Here is a 20,898-nt window from a genome sequence, read left to right as displayed (position 1 = left end):
GGAAGGCTGAGCCTAGGGCTTCTGAGCATCAGCAGAGGAATCAGAACACAGTGAATGCTCCACGTTAGTGGGGACGCCAAGGTTCCCAAGTTGTAACTGGCAGGGAGGATAGGCCGATATGTACCACTTGTGGTAAGTGACACTAGGGACGTTGTTTAGCCGGCTATGGGATTTATTTTCGATGTGGCCAGAAGGGGCATATGTCACATAGATGCCCGAGGAGGAACGCACTTGAACACAGGGGCCAGCCCGTAAGTTCGTTTTAGGGAGGATTGAGTCGTCAGCAATAGTAGGATAGGGTGTTTTCTACCACTCGGCGTGAGGCCGAGAAGTCAAGCACAGTGGTGACAGGTGCGCTTCCCATTTTGGGGCACCATGCTTTAGTTTTGTTTGACTATGGCTCTTCGCATTTGTTTATATCTACTGTATTTGTGAGGCATGCCATGTTAGACTCGTAACCTTTGCCATTTGCATTGTCCATTTTCACTCTATTAGGAGAGATCATGTTAGCCACGGAAAAGATAAAAGCATGTCAGATAGAGGTAGCTAATTGCACATTAGATGTAACTGTGATGATTTTAGATATGCGCAATTTTGATGTGATATTGGGCATGGATTGGTTAGCTGCTAATCATGCCAGCATAGATTGCTCCCGTAAGGAGGTCATCTTTAACCCTTCTCCAGGAGTCAGTTTTAAGTTTAAAGAGGTTGAGACTGTAGTCCTACCCAAGGTGATTTCAGCATTGAAGGCCAGTAGACTATTCGATCAAGGAGCCTGGGGCTTTATGGCCAGTGTGGTGGACACTAGAGAGACTGAAGTCACCTTGACTTCGGAGCTAGTAGTGAGGGATTTTTCAGATGTTTTTCCAGAGGATCTTCTCGAACTGTCCCCGCAGCGGGAGATAGATTTTGCTATTGAGTTGGAGCCAGACACAACCCCTATTTTGAAGGCTCCATACAGGATAGCCTCGATAGAGTTGAAGGAACTGAAGGTCCAATTGCAGGAGTTATTGGACAAGGGTTTCATACACCATAGCGTGTCACCATGAGGTGCACCTGTTTTGTTTGTGAAAAAGAAGGATGGATCGTTACATCTATGCATTGATTACAGAGAGCTAAACAAGGTGACCGTCAAGAACAAGTATCCCCTTCCCAAGATTGATGGTTTGTTTAACCAGTTACAGGGAGCTACGATATTCTCTAAGATTGATCTCTGGTCAGAATACCACCAGCTGAGAATAAAGGACAATGACATACCCAAGACAGCATTTCGTTCGAGGTATGGACATTATGGGTTCATAGTAATGTTGTTCGGTCTAACGAATGCACCAGTAGTGTTCATGGATTTGATGAATAAGGTGTTCAAGGAATTCCTTGACATCTTTGTGATTGTTTTTATTGATGACATCTTGGTTTATTCCAAGAAAGAGGCCGAGCATGAGGAGCATTTGCGGAAAGTTTTGGAGACGTTGAGGGCCAATGAGCTGTATGCTAAGTTTTATAAATGTGAGTTTTGGTTGAGGCAAGTGTCCTTTCTAGGGCATGTAGTGTCGAAGGAAGGTGTCTCTGTGGATCCTGCAAAGATTGAGGCAGTTATGAGTTGGGCTCGTCCAACCACAGTTAGTAAGGTGCGCAATTTCTTGGGGTTAGCAGGCTACTATAGACGGTTTGTGAAGGACTTCTCTCGCATAGACGCCCCATTGACTCAGTTGACTCGGAAGGGAGCAACATTTGTTTGGAATGAGGCTTGTGAAAATAGTTTCCAGGACCTCAAGCAGAGGTTGGTTTCAGCCCCAGTTCTTACAGTATCGGATGGATCAGGTGGTTTTGTCATTTACAGTGATGCGTCCAAGAAGGGGTTGGGATGCATATTGATGCAGCAGGGCAGAATAGTTACTTACGTTTCACGTCAGCTAAAGAAGCATGAATAGAATTATCCCATGCACGACTTGGAGTTAGCAACAATGGTTTTACTCTCAAGATCTGGAGGCATTACTTATATGGAGAGAAGATATAGATCTTCACCGATCACAAGAGTTTAAAATACTTTTTCACTCAGAAAGAGTTAAACATGAGGCAAAAAAGGTGGTTGGAGCTGGTGAAGAACTATGATTGTGAAATTTTGTACCACCCGAGAAAAGCAAATGTAGTGGCAGATGCTCTAAGCAGAAAGGTGGCTCATTCAGCAGCCCTCATTACCAGACAGACTCACTTATGCAGGGAACTGGAGAGGGCAGAGATTGCAGTGGCTATGGGAAAGGTCACGGCTTAGTTAGCATAGTTTTCGGTGCGACCGAGTTTAAGGCATAAGATTATTGATGCGCATCGAGGTGACCCTTATCTGGAAGAGAGAGTTCATAGGGTGGAGTCAGGCCAGGATGGCGAATTCTCAGTATCAGTAGAAGATGGCCTCCTCTATCAAGGACATTTGTGCATGCCAACAGTTAGTAATATTAAAGATGAGTTGTTATCAAAGGCTCATAGTTTCTTATTTTCGATTCACCTCGGTAGCACCAAGATGTATTGGGACTTGAAGCGTTACTACTGGTGGAATGATATGAAAAGAGAGGTTGCAGAGTTCGTCAGTAAGTGCTTGGTGTGCCAGTAGGTGAAAGCCCCGAGGCAGAAACCAACAGACTTGTTACAACCATTGAGTGTACCAGAATGAAAGTGGGAGCATGTGTCTATGGACTTCATCGTGGGGTTGCCATGGACAGTCAAAGGTTTCATGGTGTTATGGGTTGTAGTAGACAGACTTACGAAGTTAGCACATTTCATACCTAGGAGGTCCACCTTTTCAGTGAATAAGTGGGCACAGTTATACTTGAAGGAGGTGGTGTGGTTGCACAGAGTGCCTGTGTCCATCGTGTCGGACAGAGACCCTCGTTTCATGTCTAATTTCTGGAAAAGTCTTCAGGCTGCTTTGAGGACTCGGTTAGATTTCAGTACAACTTTCCACCCACAGACTGATGAACAGACAGAGCGATTGAATCAGATATTGGAAGACATGTTGCGTGCCTGTGCCATAGAGTTTTCAGGAAGCTAGGATGCTCACTTGCACTTAATGGAGTTTGCTTATAATAACAACTACCAGTCCACTATTGGGATGTCACTATTTGAGGCCCTATATGGGAAGAGTTACAGGTCCCCTGTGTGTTGGGATGAGGTAGGAGAGAGGAAATTGTTAGGACCTAAATTAGTTCAGGCCACGAATGAGGCAATACAGAAGATCAGGGCTCGTATGCAAATAGCTCAGAGCAGACAGAAGAGCTATGCCGATGTAAGACGTAAGGACCTGGAATTTGAGACTAGTGTGAAAGTGTTCTTAAAAGTGGTACCCATGAAAGGTATTCTGAGGTTTGACAGGAAGGGGAAGTTGAGTCCGAGATTCATTGGACCTTTCGAGGTCTTGGAGCGAGTTGGCCCCATAGCTTACCGTTTGGCACTGCCCCCAACACTGTCTTAAAATCATAATGTCTTCCATGTTTCCATGTTGAGGAAGTATGTGACAGACCTGTCCCATGTAGTTGACTACGAGCCCTTACAGTTGAATGACAACTTGGGCTACAAGGAGAAGCCTATAGAGATCCTCGCCAGAGAGGTAAAGACATTGCGTCGCCGGGAAATTTCATTTGTGAAGGTCCTGTGGCCGAATCACTAGTTTAAGGAGGCTACCTGGGAGCGGGAGGACGAGATGAAGGCCCAATACCGGAAACCTTTTTAGGATTGAACTTTCGAGAACTTTCGAGGACGAAAGTTCTTTGAGGAGGGAAGAATGTAACACCCCAAATATTTTTTTTTTATATTTTTTTGTGTAATTTTAGTATTTCCTTTTATTATTGAGGGCATTTTTTGGAATTTTGGAAGTCAAGTGTAGTTGCAGAATTTAATTTTGGCGTTGAATTTATTCAATTTGAAAATTAATGGCAGGAATTAATTTTTTTTTAGAAGGAAAGGAATTTAATAGTATAAAGTGGAATAAGGAAAGGAATAAAATATAATTATACTTATTTCCTTTTTAGTTATTATTATTATTATTATTTTATAAAAATCAAAACTTCCCTGTCTTCTTCAACCTCACCGTACGTGCCCCTTTTTTGAGAAAACCTAGTCGTCGACGCCAGCTTAGTTTTCCATTGAACTCGATGCGACGATCAGCCGGCAATTGGAAGTCCCCCTTAGCGTGCCAGTCGGTTAGAACCCGACGCCTCGTCTGCTGTGTTCCACCGCTCGCCGCTCACCGTTGACTGTTCACGCTGCCTAGATCTGATTCCGGTCTCCCACGCCGAGCCGTCCACGCTTGTGTGCCGCCAGATCTGCTCACACCAAGCCACATCATTGGATCTGAGCCGCATCGTCATTCTCTCATATCTGTTGCTGGTCACCGTCATTGCTCTAGTCGCTACCGTGCGATCTACTGCCCTCTGTCAAGCGCTGCCGCCGTGGCCTCATCGAATCTTGAAAATGGTGAGGTTTTGGGTAGCTCTTGGAGCTACTGTTGAACTCTCTTGAAAGAGCTTTGAATGCCCATGGAGTTTTGATTTTGTTTTTTTTTTTTGGTTTACCCAGATTAATTGGGCTTTGGATTCAAGTTTTAGAGAAGTTTTGAATTTAGAAGCGAACGACGTGAGTTTGATTCTGACGAGAATTTTGGTGTTAATACTTTGAAGTGATTTTGGCCAAACCACTATTGGGTAAGTTGTGCTGGTAATCTTGGAATGATTTAGTATTTAAAAATTTGGGCTTAAAGGTTAAGGTCGATTTTTATCCATGTTCTAGGATCTCATTCAAAAGTTGTGGAAAGCTAGAAAGGAGTTTGTTCGCATGAATTAATTTTTGGACTTTATTTGAGGTAAGTAACCTTACTTCTGAGACTGCCCACATGCCAGGCATTAGACGCATGCTAGCATGGTAAATGAATGTTATGACAGAATGATAGCATGATAGACTAATAGTATAATATGACCAAAGTATGTTCTGGTACGAGATCTGAATTATTTATTTATGCATATAGACACTTGAATGCTAGTATGAGATAGTATGTGATTCCATATGGTTGTATTTGATCTAATGATGTTGAGGTATACATGTATATTGTAGAACCATGATGTTGAGGTATATGTGTATGTTGTAGAGCCATGGAGTTGAGGTTTATATGTATGTCATAGATTCGTATAGTGATGATTATGATGCTGAGACTGTGCAAACGTCCTGACTGATTAGTTAGATGCCCATTAGATTTTATGTTTCCTTCGGGATTCACCAGTTTGTGTTTCCTTCGGGATTCACCAGTTTGTTTCTCCTTCGGGATTCACCAGAGATAGTGGGCATACTTAACTACAGTAGGATAGAACTCAGTCTCCTTCTTGTTTCATATGTATATGTGTCCCATGAGGACTAGAGTAGTTTATATGTTTCACCAGAGGAGGGTATCTAGAAGACATAGATGCCTAGGTTGACCCCAGTAGTGGGGTTACTTACTGAGTGTTTTATACTCATTCTTTATCTTGTTGTTGTTTCAGGTAAGGATAGAGATGCACCGGCGATGGACAAGCGAAATTCGTGATTGAGCCACTGGGACTAGTTTTTATGTTTCCGCAACATGAAATTTAGAGTTCTTTTCATGTTTCTCTTAACTTTTTGTTTTGATATTTAAAGCTTACTTCAGACTTATTTACTATTCTTTATGATTTCTGGGTACCCAAATATTTTTTTAATATTTGAATTTAATGAAAGTCTTTTGAACTTACCTTATTTAATTAGCATTTATTTCGCCATAATAGAGTACCGTTTTGAGTTCCATGCATGCATATATTTAGGGTCGTTATACTACATGTCATTTAGGTTATTACTTAAATATGATCCACCTGTATGTCACCATATACATGTTTAAACTGAAGGGATCAAATCCCACAGTAGAAGCGTTGTGAACGCCTTGCAATGCACAATTTGATTTTTACATAAACAAATTCAGTATACTAAAACAAAATATAAACATGTAATATAGCATATTTAGAGAAAAAGATTAGAATCATTCATATTTCCCTTATCCACAATGAGTTAATTAAATGACACTTATTTGAATAATTAGCCCAACTAATTAAATAACACTTATTTAATTAATTAGCACAATTAAATAACATTTTAATTTAATTTTCACATTAATTAAATAACTATACATTAAACTTAATTTAAAGTATATATATTTAATTATCATAATCATCATATGTATATGTGCAATACCTCTCCATTAATTAATTCTTTGCGAATCTAATTCACTTGAATTAATTGAATCTTATTCAAATATTACTTTCCAATTTAATTTGAATCATAGATCATATCAATAATCAATTATATATTGATAACATTAATATATGGTTTCCTCAAATTAATTTGAACAATTCGAATCATCCCTCTTAAATATCCTCTAGTGAACTGACAAGGGGACTTGTTGGATCAGAAACTCTAACAATATGAGATTAATTGGCTAAACTCATTAACCAAGTTAATCAATATTCGTTAACTGTGGGTACATCCATTAAAGACCCACAATTGTACTCTTCTCACTATAGATATATTTATATGGCCACTGATATAGACCAATAACAACAGTTTAGTTCTTCACGAGTGTTCGTAACTCCAACTAGGTCAAATTACCATTTTACCTTTGGGTTACCTCTGATTTCTTAAGTACTAGTGCTCATCTAATGAACAACCTGTTTATAGTTCAACCAACAAACAGAAATACCTCTTGGACCAATGAGAGGGTAAGACCCTTTGTTAAGTCTAGAAGACACCACTTAAGGAAACACTTGATCCCTGTATCTTGAACATTGATCCCTGTATGTCTCCACATACAGTTTAAGACTCATAAGACAACCTTTGATGTTAGTTTATTGAATTTAGGGTTATTAAGACAAAAATAGACAAAAATAGACAAACAACACAAACAATAACATTTATTAAATTAACATCTGTAACTCTTTATTGATGACGGTCAATTAATAACGTTTACTCTACGAGTTCTAGGGCATAAAACCCAAACTCTTTGTATAGGATACCTCCACTCACATGTTTCCACATGAATGATCAAGATCAGATCATTCGTAACACTTTACAACAATTGTAACTATTACAAAGTGGCTCGTATCCGTAGTGTCACCAGGATAAGGTATCCAACCTTATCCATAAACTACAGACCATTTAGATTATTACTTAAACATGATCCACTTGTATGTCACCACATACATGTTTAAGCTACATAAAATAAACTAGGATCTTAGTTTATTGGGTTGAGTTAATGCACATATAAAATAACATTTATTTTATTAATAACAATTTGTTTATACAAGTTTACAAACTATGAGAATAAAAAGATTTAGGACACCAATCCCAACAATGTTAATGGTTATGTAAGGTGTGTGATGGAATGTCAATGATTGAAAAGCTTCAAGGCGAGCAAAGTAGTTGAAATTTGCACCATAAATTTCAGTAAAGTTTATCAGCATGTGATGAAAAAGGAAATCTCGGAAGGTGGTATTTCAAGTGACGCTCTTTATGATGGGGTGAGTTATAATTATCTGAATTGAGAATTATGATTGTCGATGAAGATAATGGATGTAACAGAAAGTATGTATTCTTCAAATATCTTGCCAAAGTAGAATTTCTTGGATTTTAATAAAATATTAGAAGTGCAATTGTCCCCTTGAAAAAGTTCAAGGAATTGATGAGCTCCAAGCACTATAAAAGAGACTTATACCTTTGGTTTCAAATTGTCTTAGTTAGAAACATTTTAAGTTTAAAGTGTGCTTACTCTAGTTATATTCCCTTTTGAATTATCTAGTTTGAGAGTGAAAACAAGGGTGTGAGATGTTAAAAGCTTTGAGAGAGTGTTTTTGTAATTGGGGTCCATGAGAGATTTTTGTATGATTGTAATAATTGTTCACATAGTGGAATTTTTCTCCATTGCAATTTTTCACGTTAATTCATGTATTCTTAATTTTATTATTATTATTTTATTTTTTTGCTTATTTTCGCAATAATGATATGTTTTCTAGACAGACCAGTTAGAAAATCTACAACTTCAATCATTATATCGAAGGCAAGAAGGCCTACAAGACTTTGAGCATGTTTGAAATGCTTTAAGGTTTAGGATTTACAACTCAAATCACTATAATAAAGGCCACTAGAATAATTTTGGGATTTAATGTCGGTTTTAAACCAACATTAAAGGGCTTTAATATCGTTGACAATTGACATTAAAGATAATGTTATTAAAGCTCTTTAATGTCGGTTTTAAACCGATATTAAAGGGGTTTAGTAACACTGTCTTTAATGTCGGTTGCAACTAAAGCCCAAGAATCAAATGAAACCCTTTAAACCGACATTGAAGCCTAGAATCTGTCGTTTTTTCAATTATTGTCCATTTTTTTAAATTCCATTGCCTAATCTATTTTTTCGGTCAAAAAGTATAACATGACACATCATCGTCGAACACTGTGGCTATGGCATATTATTTATGTATGGATTGCAAGTCTATTACATTTAATTTGTAAATTTTGCTATAAAATTATAATTTAAAAGGCCGTACAATAATTCAGCCCTTGAAAACACAAATTACAAGTAATACAAATATTATGAGTTTACCGTCCCTCTCCACTTGGTAAGTATGGATCCTTTCATAATTCTTCTTAAACAGACTCTCCCAACTTCAGCAGTGTCTTATAGGCATCTTTGTCTGACCATGTTGTACAAAGGATCACAAACAAAAAAGGTTTAAGACAAAGGGTTGAAAGTGAAAATGTGATCAGAATTCATTGGGAATGTGTATAAATGGTACATTCAATGCAAAATTCTTGTAGTGAATGTGTTGGATCTAGAGTTCTCCAAGAAAAAGCATAAAGAAGTTGCGATACCAAATCTTTACTCCTTTGTTGCACCTAGAAAACAAGAAAACTCAATAGTTGAATAAATTAGAGAATCTTCTTTTTCAAGATCTTGAAGAAGAGAAGCTTGGTTACCTAGATATGAGATACGAAGATGATGGAAAATTTTCGGCAGCATAACAATGAAGTTGGACTCATCAACTAAACTTATTAAAACTATGAGTCAAACATTCTTTTAGAGTATTTAATTAGCATAATGCACATGTTCTCAAGCCAATCAAAATGCTTTTTACTCTAGGAGAATCTATAACTGCCATAATATAGCAGAGACTCTAGTAAATATTTATATGTAGAGTACAACTTCCAAAACAACTCAAAGACGCCATACCTACAACTATGTCCTAAAGCAACAAGAGACTATGAATATAAAATAGAATCTTTACCAAATTCACATTTAAAGGGAATGCATCCAAATCCATAGTCTTCAAAGGTTGCTTTAACAGCCAACGGTAGCCTCAGCAAATAAAAACATATTTATCTACATGCTCTCAATTATGCACATACCTTCAGGTGGTCTCTCTGCTCAGAGTATTTGAAAAGGATTGCTTCTTCGGTTGCACTAGCTTCCATCGTTTAGTTCTTGCATCTATCGCTTAGCTCCAGCGGCCCATCGTGTAGCTCAATTGTTTAGTAAACGATCTCGCTCTCAATGATCTCGCGCATAGCCTATAGTTTAGCTACCGCGCCCATCGTTTACCTCCATCGTTTAGCGCTGATACCTTATCATCTAACGCATCTGCCTATCGCTTAACATCACCGCCTATCGCTTAGCATTCTGCCTATCGTGTAGCGCGTCTGCTCATCGTCTAGCGCAACACGGCTATCGTCTAGCGCTCATGCCCATCGCATAGCGCCACCGTGTAGTCTATCGCTTAGCCCCCGCGCATCGCTTTAATGCTTAACGCTATTGTCTAGTGCTATCATCCAACTTCAATGCTTATCGTCTAGTGCTTACACTGATCATGCAGTACTTTGCCTATTGTATAGCTCGATCATCTAGCGCGTCACTCCTCATCGTTTAACACTGCGTGCATATCTACAAGATCGTCTAGCGCATTGCTTAGCTCCGCGCATCTGCTATACGATCGTCTATCTCATCGTTTAACTCCCCGCATTGCTACACGATCGTCCAGCACCCACCTACACGATCGCCTACCTCATCGTTTAGCTTCCCACATTGCTACACGATCATCCAATGCCCACCTACACGATCGCCTACCTCATCGTGTAGCACTGCTCACTTATTAGACGATTGTCTACCTCATCGTGTAGCACTGCTCATTTGCTACACGATCGTCTATCCAACACATTTCATCGAGACATTTACACAAACAGTTGAGAGGCTAAACATAAGAACAAAAATTACTGTAAGTTTAAGAAAGAAAAGAGAAGAAGAGCATACTGATCTGGACGGCAACACGTTGGACAAAGACGAATGGCGGTAGATCTGGAGACACGCAGCGAGGGAAAATTGAACGACGAACGGTGACGAGGAAAAATCGAATGATAGAACGGCGACACACACCACGTGGAAATATGAACTTCAGATCTGGAGACACATGATTATCGTATCAAGTTTGGGTGCTTATTTATCAAACCGAGAGTATAAGATGTAGAAAAATAACTGAAGAGGGAGCAACAGATCCGGGCTGTGGCGCTTCGACAGAACGAGCAGCAGATCTGGGTTGCACGAGGAACAGATCTACACGGAGCCAGATCTACACCACAAAAGACTTTTCACCCACGATCGACGGACGAATGACAAGGGTTTGGAAGAGAGATGTGAGAAAGAAGAGGGTCTGAAGAGGAAAATGTGAGAATGAGAGGAAAACAAAAATAGGGGGAGAGTGAATAGGGAAAAATGAAAAAAATGGGGGCAAAATAGAAAGTGCGAGGATAAATTAAGCGGGTCTTTAATGTCGGTTTTAAACCGACATTAAAGGTACCCCTACAATGTCGGTTTAAAACCGACATTAAAGTTCTGCTTTTTTTAAAAAAAACAAAACCGTCATTATACATCAGATTTTACTTTTTTCAACCGACATTGAAGCCCAAAATTCTTGTAGTGGGCAAAGAGCATTGCTCGTTATACAACAACTAGCCAGTAAAAATATGAACATGTTTGGAATGGTTTTTCAAATGTTTAAAAACACAAATTTTCCACTTAAAATTACAAAAACACTTGAAAAGTCATTCCAAAATTTTCCTTCAACTTGAACGTAAGTCCAATTTGATGAAATGGTCAAGAGGTCATAGCTAAACCTCTTAGATTCAAATATATTCTTACATTAACTTAAACAAAAATATCCAACACAAATTTGAAACTGATCAATTTCTTGACTAGTCCATCTTTGCTTGAGGTTTATTGTTCACAAGTTTGTTGAAGTTGATCCTAATCAAAATAGGGTTTAAAGAGAGAGGGAGAGACAACTTCAATAATTTGGTCCTAATGAGAAAAGTAAAATAGGTTCAAGTATTAAATACCCATTACTTGCTTGACTAAGGTGTCATAAATATCCCTTTGGTCCCAAGTGTCACAAGTAGTTTTGGTCCCAACAAGTAACTCCTTAGATCTCTAGTCAACACCATTACTTTTCAATTGCTTACTTACTTTCAATATAGTCTCTTTTGGTCCCTACAAGTTTTAATATTTAACTGTTTAACTCAAATCTATGAAACTCTTTAAAATATATTTCAACCATTAGTTTGCCATTGGTTATTCTTACAGAAATATCAAAGTTTACCTGCCATTATAAGTTCAATTTTTACCTTGAACTAACAACTTTGTCAAGGATTATAAGTTCAAACACAAGGATTCAACACACATTTCCAAGAGATCCACGCTCATGCTTCGATTTTATATTTTCGTATTTTGGCTGAAAGGTTCTTGTTGTACTTTGGTTCAATCTATCCTCATCCATAGATTTTTGGTGTTAAAATCTGATTCTCCTCGACAAAAGTTGAGTTGAGTTCATTATCGTGGGATTTTTCTAAGATTTTTTTTAGATTGTTTTTATGAAAACCAAGTTTTACCTAAACGTTTCAGTTATGAGATTGAATTAGCCATAGACATATAGATTTAATGGCTTAGACTCCTAAAGGTACAGTTGGGATTTATACCCTAAAGTCTCATAGTTAATTAGTTATTTAATATAATACGATTATTTTAAATATGCAATAATTAATTAATAATTAATTATCCATTATGGGAAAATCCCAAGTTATTTTATGAGACTTGAACCATATGTAAACATACAGGTGAATCATGTTCAAGTAATAACCTAAAGGGTCTATAGTATATGGATAAGGATAGGTGTCTTATCCTCATAACATTATGGATACGACCTACTTTGTAAGTGTTACAAACGATGTGATCCAAATCGTTCTTGTGGAAACATGTGAGTGGGCGTATCCTATACAATGAAATTTGTATAAGACCAGATTGGGAAATATTTAGTCTATCTTTGTAACACCGTTGACCAAAGAGATTAATATTTCATAAAATGACCATATATAACTCGATCTCAATCTTGAGTGAGTTATAGACTTCTGTCTATGAGTGTTGCCCCTTTGATTTGTATGGGTGAGAGTGGTTTGAGTCACTAACTCAATAAGCCTACCATTTTGAGACTTGTCCAAGTGGGGAGCTAGGAACATAGCTTCACAAGATGAAATTTACTCCTTCCTGCTTTTAGGATAAGTAGATGAGTAGTTACTCTAAGTGTTGGTTCAGGTCTTGAATAAAGGGTATCCGCCCTCTCATTGGTCTGAGAGGGACTTAATTTTATGGTAGGACTGTAAACAAATTGTTCATTAGAGGATCAGTGATACTTAAGAAGTAAAAGGTAATTATAGGGACAAAACGGTAATTTGACCCAACTGTAATTATGAACAACTCATGAAAGATCGACTTAATTGTAATGGTTAAATCCATGGATGCAAAATATTTTATAAAGCGAAGAGTGCAATTAGGGGTCTTTAGTGGAGTGACCTACGATTAATGAAGGTTGATTAACGTAAATAAAAAGTTTAATTAGTTAATCTCAGAACATTAGAACTTCTAATCTGTAGGTTCATTAGGTCACCTACTAGTTAATAATGGGTAAACAAGGATCATTAATTTTAAAAGAATATGAAATGTTCAAATTTATTAAGGGGATATTCATTAATTGTATATGATACAATTAATATAATGTATAAAGATACATTATAACGTAAAGTTAATTTTGGATAAGATTCAAAATTAAAATTTATAATAAAAAAAGATTTATTATATTTGAATAATATTCAAATAATAATTAATATGAATTACATTGTTATTAAAGTATTAAGAATTAGAATCATATTAAAATTATAGGTTTAGAATAATATTAATGAAAATCACATTAAAACTATAGGTCATGAGGCTGATATATATTTGAATAAGATTCAAATGTTTAAATTAAAGGACAGTTGCAAATATAGACATCAGGCTCAAAGTATTAGTAAATATAACATAATATAAAAAAAATTACAAATATGGCCAAATTTAAATAGTCTATCAGTGATAGACCATATTATTGGTAGGAGTCATATCACTGGGAAGAGTCTATTAACGATAGAAGTATTTGAGAGTTTATCAACTATAGAAGTCTAATGATGATAGACTTGGCTATATTTGCATTTTTTTAAAATGATGTTATACACTTGGTTATTATTCCTAAAAATGCTACCAATTGCAATTACTCATAAATTAAATATTAGATATTTAATTTTGTAATTAATTAAATAATTAATTAAATTAAATAATTAATTATTTTAATTAATAATGTATGAAGTTAAATTAAATTAGTTCAATTTAATTTAAATGAAAAAAGAAGTGAAATGGGTGGTTTTTGGAAGGGGAAGTTTTTCTTGTAGAGTTGGTTATTGTAGAAAAAAGACTTCCTCCCATCTCCTCACACCTCTTACCTTTCTCCCTCAAATTTTTTACTGAAAAATCTTCAAGGAAATTCAATTCCTCTTATCTCTCTCAAAAAGCGGAATATTGAGGAAGACTTTTTGTTCGTGGAAGATCAGTTCGTTAGGGAGGAAGAAGTTGTTGGAATTCTTCTTTTCCTTTAATTTTGCTGAACCTGTGAATGCTGTAAATCTTGTGTGTTCTATTTTCTTCTTTTTTGTGTTATGATTTTCAAAACAAAATTGAAAGCAAAGCGTTTTTGATGTGAAATTTGATCTCTTTAGATACTACATAGAAGGTCGTATAGGCGTTGCATCTAATTCACCATATTTAAGTTGAGTTAGTTACAATCGCATGAAAGACTACATGCATCTCATTCCTAACTCGTATAAACATGTTTGAATCACTTTTTTTTCTTTATCTTGTTAGTCAAAATAACTTCTATTTTTTTTTTTTTGTTTCAAATTCGTTACATTCAATTAGTTTCTTCAAAATTGAATACATTGAATAGAGAATTATATTACCTATATTTTGGTTTGGTTCACTATACTTGGAACCATGTGTGAAAGAGAAATGATATTTCTCATATAACAATCATTATTTTTTTGGATCCATCCTAATTACCATTTCTTTCCACATGAACATTATCATAAATGATTTTACTCTCATGTGACATTGTGGCTTAAAACGAAGCCGAATTGGCATTAAATAATACCAAAAAACACAAAAAAATGCGTATGTTCAAGTTTCCACATCACTCATTGATTGCCAACTCTGTTTTTGCTCCTTCGGGTTCTGCCCAATAATTCAATCATCGCCATTTTTCTTCTCTCTTTGTCTTCTTTCTAATGCGGAAAATCACCAGATTCTTCTCTGAATTCTTCTGTGTTGATTGACAGAGCTATCCATCCAGTGACTGTTTCTTGCTGTTCTTGTTGTGTTGTTGGGTGGTGGGTTTGAGCTGATTGAGCCATTTTTCATGGGCATTAACTCTGTTCCTTCTTCCCATCTTCCTTCCTTGCTGGTTCTTCATCATCAATGGCGGATTCTCTTTGTTCCTCGTTTTTGAGCCTCCATAGATTACCTATTACTCGATTCGATCTCTTGCTTATCTTCCTTCATTCCCTTTTATAGCTTTTGCCCGTTTCACCGGGGTTTCCGGTTTCTCTCTGTCTCTCTCTGTCTGCCGTTCAGTTCCCGAGATTTTTGAGAGCTAACGAAGCGAACCTCGGTATTTTCCTTTAAACCCATCTTTTTTTTTTTGTTGCTTTATGCGGAATTTAATTTAATATTGATGTAGTCTTTGATTATTGTACTTGGGGTTTTAATTTTTTTTTTTTAATTCAATAATTGTTCTGTTGGATCTCAAATCGTAGAGGAAGTAAAGAATCTTTGCATTTCTTTTCATTTTGTGGTTCCGAAATCGCTGGGAAGCTAATAGTGTAGTTTTGTTTTTTTTTTTATTTTATTTTATTTTGAATCTTGGATTCCCTGGAAATTAGTATTCTGCATGTCCTGTTGATAGTGATCTTGGATTCTTTAAGGAGATTTGTGTTCAAGATTGATCTCATAAGATTGGTTCTTTTGATTTTGGTTGGGTTCATTGCAGAGAGGTGAAGAGTGATCATGGCATCGGTGTTTCTGTATCATGTGGTTGGGGATCTGACTGTAGGAAAGCCGGAGATGGCGGAGTTTTATGAGACGGAGACGATCGAAACGGCGATTAGAGTGATCGGAGAATCGACGGAGTGTGGGATACCGATTTGGAAGAGGAAAACTCATGTGGGAATTATTGAGAATGCTGAAATGAAACAGCAGAGATTTGTGGGAATTCTCTCTTCTTTGGATATTGTTGCGTTTTTGGCTCGAACGGAGAATCTAGAGGATCAAGAAAGGGCAATGAAGGCCCCAGTTTCGGAGGCTGTCATTCCCAACTATTCATTGTTGAGGCAGGTCGATCCTGCAACAAGGTTAGCCTCTTTGCTTCAGATTTTGCTTTACTCGTTCCTAGTTTCATATATCAATGTTTTTGATGTTTTGTTTTGCTCTAATTCTAATAATTGATCATCTGATTGAAATAAGAGGTTGGTTCTATGCTTGGTTGATGGAACTTTGTAATTTGTTCTCATCTGAAAGCACTTTTAAGTGTTTCTATTGGATGCTTCCAAAAGTCGTCTATACTGTATCTTTTTATTTTTTTTTTTTCTTTTTCCAGAATCTTGATCTTATTGCAATCCATATGCCTGTTAACTTTTGACTAACTTTCAGTGTTATGGGCCTTATACGTTATGATTGTTTAACAGAAAGTTCTGTTTGCAAAGTGCATTGAAGATTTACTCTTTTTATGTTCTTTTTCTTCTTCTTTATCTAATAATTCTAAGAGTTTATTTATAGCTATATTCTCCCCTCCCCCTCCCTTCTTATCAAGCAATTAGGTTTGAGCTTATAGTTTTTAAATGTAAATGATATGAGTCTTAACTAGAACATTAAATTACCATTAGATTTTGTATAAATCGTTTACTATATATTCTGATTTTAGCCAAGAAATGAGTTATTGTTGTTAGATTCGTCCAATTTGGACAGTTTGGTAGATTGAGCAGTTGGTTCCTCTTCTGTTTTCCCGCCAGCAACATATACATACATACATACATACATACATATATATACATACATACACATATATATATATATATACAGCTAGACTAAGAAAAGGGAGATTGATTCATTTATTTAGAAACATAAACACTTTTCACGAAATATGAAAGGTTTAAGAAAAAAGTTGCTGGATACTAAGAACAACAAGGAAAACTACCCAGCCAGTAGCGTGCAAGATCTCTGGAAATTGAACAAAAGTGGCAATAGAGACAGACTTTATGATCACCAGAACCATTTATGATGGCCGTGTCTGGTTGGATTGTGGTGCTACCATTCCTTTAGGATACCTTTTGGCTTCAGTCAAAACTCTTCTCCCCTTCATTTTTATAGATATTCAGGTTTGTATGGTAACTCCACTTTGAGTATGGAATTCACTTTGTTGGTTGAATGGAGTTACGGTAGACAAATCTATAAAGGAGGACAATTGATCGCACTTGGTGCAGAACCACTTAACGATGGTTCTTTACTTCCTCAAGACTTGCTTCATTTCACAAATGCAACCCAATTAACGAAGAACAAGCTGTAGACTCAAAAGTAAGTAGCATAATCTTAGCATAATCGTGTTCCAATCTCAAATCTTGTAGCTTCTGGAGATACTATTGTCAACTGATATAGTGAAAAATATTGTAATGCTTCTGAAGTCACTGGGATTTAGCTAGTTTCAGATGCTTTTGACTGAGGGCTAGAGTAGTTGTCTGATGAGTAAGAGTTAATTTGATATCATTTTATTTTTGGTTTTTTGTTTTTAAAAATTTAGTTTATACCTTCCTTTTAGGTCCTCACTTTTTAAAATATTTTTGAAAATTTAGTCATTTTATAAAAGCAAAAATAAATCAAAACATGATTTTCAAAACTACTTTTATTTACTTTTCAAGATTTCACTTATATTTAATAATGTGAAATAAGTTTGGCTAACTAAAATACTAATAAATAAGCAAGGAAACCATGGAAAAGTAAAAAGCTTATTGAAAGGGTTCTAACTCCAAGTTCAAATGAATGTACTTCCCCTTTAATGGCTGCAGCAGCTTCAGATTTTATTGGTTTCTCACGAGCATGATTTACCTTTTGAATGGTACTTTATATCTTCACAGTTATGCAAATTAGCTTGTCTGAATCAATGATAGTAACCATTAGTTTAGGGTTTTCCAGTTTGGACTCTATTGTGGTTGTACTCTATTTGTGGTATTTCAGACATAATGAAGGAAAAAAGTGATATACCTTCTTGGGATAAGGGTAGCAGGCTTTGGTTTTGCTTGTCTTTATGCTATTTTATTAGAGGGGTTGAAAGACGTGTGGGGATGTTGTGGTCCCTTAATAGATTTCATGATTCTCTTTGAGCTTTTGTGTGAAAAGAATTTTTTAATTTTCCTTGAGACTTTACTTTTCTTTATTGAACCCTTTCTTAGCTTAATTGGGCTCTCCTTGGGTGGTCTTTTTTATGTATTCCTTGTGTAATCTTTTATTTATTCTCAACGAAAGCTTGCCTTTCTACCCAACAAAACAAAAACACGAAAAAAAATGTAAAAAAAGATTAACTATTTTTTTATTTTTGTAGAAAATAAACAAATTTTATTGATGAATGAAATAACAAGAGTTTATTGGCCTCTCAACACCAAAAGGTGAATTACATAATAGATCTCCAATTGGAAATGAAAGAAAGACTGATCTCTAAACGGATGAAAATGTTTACAACAATACAGAGCATGAAATAAAGTTAGATCTAGAAAGTTATCAAAAGCAGAGAAAACATCCTTGAAAATCATTGCATCCCTTTCACCCTAGAGATACCGGAGGAACAATCGGTTTAGCAAACTCGGAAGTCTTTTTCATACCGTGGAAAGGATAACCCACAGAAATGAAAGCTACAATACTGGATATGTCATTTGGCAAAACTAGGATATGTCATTTGGCAAAACTATAGACCAACCAAAGGCTTTGAGCACTGTTTCCTAATATTGAGAAGGAAAAGTACAACGAGCACGGAGATGACAAGGATGCTCTGAGTAAGAAAAGCACATCACACACCAAGACGGAGAGAGGATAAGATGAGGTATTCTCCTCTGTAAGAGAGACCGATCAACTGGATCAATGCCACCATGACTAAGCTCACAGAAGAAAATTTTAATTCTTAGGCAAGTATTCTTCCATATCACAGAATACATGTTTTTGAAAAACAATGGCATGAACTAAATCATGCATGAGAGATTTGACCATAAATACTCTACTGGAGTCCAAGGCCAAATTTCAAGAATCATCCACAGCCCTTAGAATAGCTAGAGGAAGTTCTAAGAGGGCATAGGTATTTGTGGATTTTTTTATGTCAAACATTGTTGGACCGCCTGTCCAAGTCCAATGAGATAAAGTTGTGATGCACATAATCTCCGTTTAAAAACCCATGATAAAGAAAATAATCTTCTTGTTTCTCTCTATTCATAACTGGGAAACGTTAGATATCAGCCCATTGATCCAGAGGGCTTTGGTTTTTCGTTTCAGATCTTGGTCCTGCTACCAGATGTAATTGGATATCAATTATAGGTTCTTACTTTGTCCTCTTTTTTGCATCAATTCTTATTAGAAGTTATCCATTGACTACTATGCATTTTTCTTGTTTCAATTTTGTTGCATCTGAAGGTGCTAATTATAACTTGTGAGGGTCATTATCAGTTAGCAATTCATTTGTTGATGAATGAGATAGATTAAGAGACCTTTGAAACTACACGAAAGAAAATTATTTGAAAGAAGTTTGTTCTCGTCTTTATTTGCTGTGTGGGCATGGCATTCAATTGATTTAACCTCTTGTTTTGTCCTTGTAAAGATTGATTGATGCATTGGAAATGATGAAGCAAGGTGTGAGGCGTCTTCTAATCCGAAAAAGTGTGGTGTGGAAAGGAATGAGCAAACGGTTTTCCATTCTCTATAATGGTAAGTGGTTGAAGAACATCGATACCACTGGCAGTAGCAGCAATAACCTCAATGTAAACACTAACCGCCCATCATCGTCTTCCACATCCTCCGGTCACGATAAGTTTTGTTGTCTCTCAAGGGAAGATGTCATCCGTTTCCTTATCGGTTGCCTTGGTGCCCTTGCACCTCTCCCTCTATCCTCCATCTCTACTCTTGGGGTCATCAACCCAAACTACTGTTCGATTGATGCCTCGACTCCTGCAATCGATGTTACTCATAAGCTTCCTGATGATCCTATTGCAGTTGCTGTTGTAGAAAACATGCATGATAATCAATACAGGATAATTGGAGAGATTTCAGCCTCCAAACTCTGGAAATGCAATTACTTGGGTGCTGCTTGGGCTTTAGCCAACCTTTCTGCTGGGCAGTTTGTGATGGGAGTAGAAGACCACATGACCTCACGAATGGTCCCTGATCTATCTGCTAACGGTAACGTTGATGAGACCGACTCTGCAAATGGTGGTGGAGCAACACGGGCAAGGAAATTCAGCAGTAGAAGTATCGGATTCAACCCGTCGAGCCCAGCATTCAGGATCAGTCGGAGCATGTACCGAGGAAGAAGTGCTCCCTTGACATGTAAAGTAACAAGTTCATTGGCTGCTGTTATGGCTCAGATGCTTTCTCATAGGGCAAGCCATGTCTGGGTTACTGAGGATGAAAATGATGATATTTTGGTTGGAGTTGTGGGTTATGCTGATATTTTAGCTGCTGTTACGAAGCAGCCTACGTCGTTTATACCCGCTAATCGATCCTTCGAGGCGCTCGGAAATTCTATTCAAAGCTAATATTTTCTCCCTCATCAATTCTACTGCTCTTTGTACTTAATTTACATTTATATAGGTGTGTATATGAGAGAGATTTGAGCTTCTTGTAAACTTGTTGCTTTTGATCGCTCTTAAATTTTTTTGACAATATCGTTGTCAATGGAATTCCTCTTTTTTTTCCCCCAAACCGCAATTCTCTCTTTTTTTTTTCCTTAGAAAAATAATTTTTTGGTCCCTACCAGTTGGGTCTAGTTTTTATTTGATTCTTAGGTTTTGAAATTTTACACATTGTATCTTTAAGATTTGAGTTTTGTTTCAATTTAGTCAATAGATTTTATGATTTACACTTTTCACTAAATATTTACTTTATGTTTTTAGTGTTAATGTCTATTAATGAATTTATAAGAATTATAATTAATTAAATTTCACTACTTTTCATAATTATTAAAATTAAATTTAAAATTTTACTTCGTAACTATTTGAATTTTAATAGTAAATATTCATGTTAATGATTGAAATTGTAATGAAAAATTGAAGTTAAAAGCGTACCAAGAGACTAAATTGAAATAAAACTCAAATCTCAAAGGCAAAATCGTAATATTTTGAGGGAATAAAATGAAACAAAATTCAA

The 20,898-nt window shown here is 36.4% G+C and overlaps 2 protein-coding genes across 2 annotated transcripts; both read left to right on the top strand.

The window, feature by feature from the left end:
- Positions 1–2,071: 2,071 nt before the first annotated feature.
- LOC150035599 (uncharacterized) lies at positions 2,072–3,046 on the top strand. Its single transcript, XM_090314367.1, has 3 exons — positions 2,072–2,271; positions 2,512–2,585; positions 2,718–3,046. Exons 1-3 carry the CDS (start codon positions 2,072–2,074, stop codon positions 3,044–3,046), a joined length of 603 nt encoding a protein of 200 aa, XP_090170493.1.
- Positions 3,047–13,886: 10,840 nt separating this feature from the next.
- On the top strand, positions 13,887–20,454 carry CBSX6 (Cystathionine beta-synthase (CBS) family protein). Its single transcript, XM_039034112.2, has 3 exons — positions 13,887–15,115; positions 15,494–15,854; positions 19,355–20,454. Exons 2-3 carry the CDS (start codon positions 15,511–15,513, stop codon positions 20,286–20,288), a joined length of 1,278 nt encoding a protein of 425 aa, XP_038890040.1. The 5' UTR covers positions 13,887–15,115; positions 15,494–15,510; the 3' UTR covers positions 20,289–20,454.
- Positions 20,455–20,898: the final 444 nt, after the last annotated feature.

This window comes from Benincasa hispida, chromosome 6 (genome assembly GCF_027475165.1).
Source record: "Benincasa hispida cultivar pf3 chromosome 6, pf3_genome.v1.1, whole genome shotgun sequence".
Classification (NCBI taxonomy): domain Eukaryota; kingdom Viridiplantae; phylum Streptophyta; class Magnoliopsida; order Cucurbitales; family Cucurbitaceae; genus Benincasa; species Benincasa hispida.
Note: the sequence above shows the minus strand (reverse complement) of the source record. Positions and strands in the feature narration are given on the sequence as shown.

Coding starts and splice junctions, on each gene's coding strand:
- LOC150035599 (XM_090314367.1), top strand. CDS start 2,072: ATGAGGCAAAAAAGGTGGTTGGAGCTGGTGAAGAACTATGATTGTGAA. Junction 2,272..2,511: donor ATGGGAAAGGTCACGGCTTA/GTTAGCATAGTT, acceptor TCACCTCGGTAG/CACCAAGATGTATTGGGACT. Junction 2,586..2,717: donor AGAGGTTGCAGAGTTCGTCA/GTAAGTGCTTGG, acceptor TGCCATGGACAG/TCAAAGGTTTCATGGTGTTA.
- CBSX6 (XM_039034112.2), top strand. CDS start 15,511: ATGGCATCGGTGTTTCTGTATCATGTGGTTGGGGATCTGACTGTAGGA. Junction 15,855..19,354: donor CAGGTCGATCCTGCAACAAG/GTTAGCCTCTTT, acceptor GTCCTTGTAAAG/ATTGATTGATGCATTGGAAA.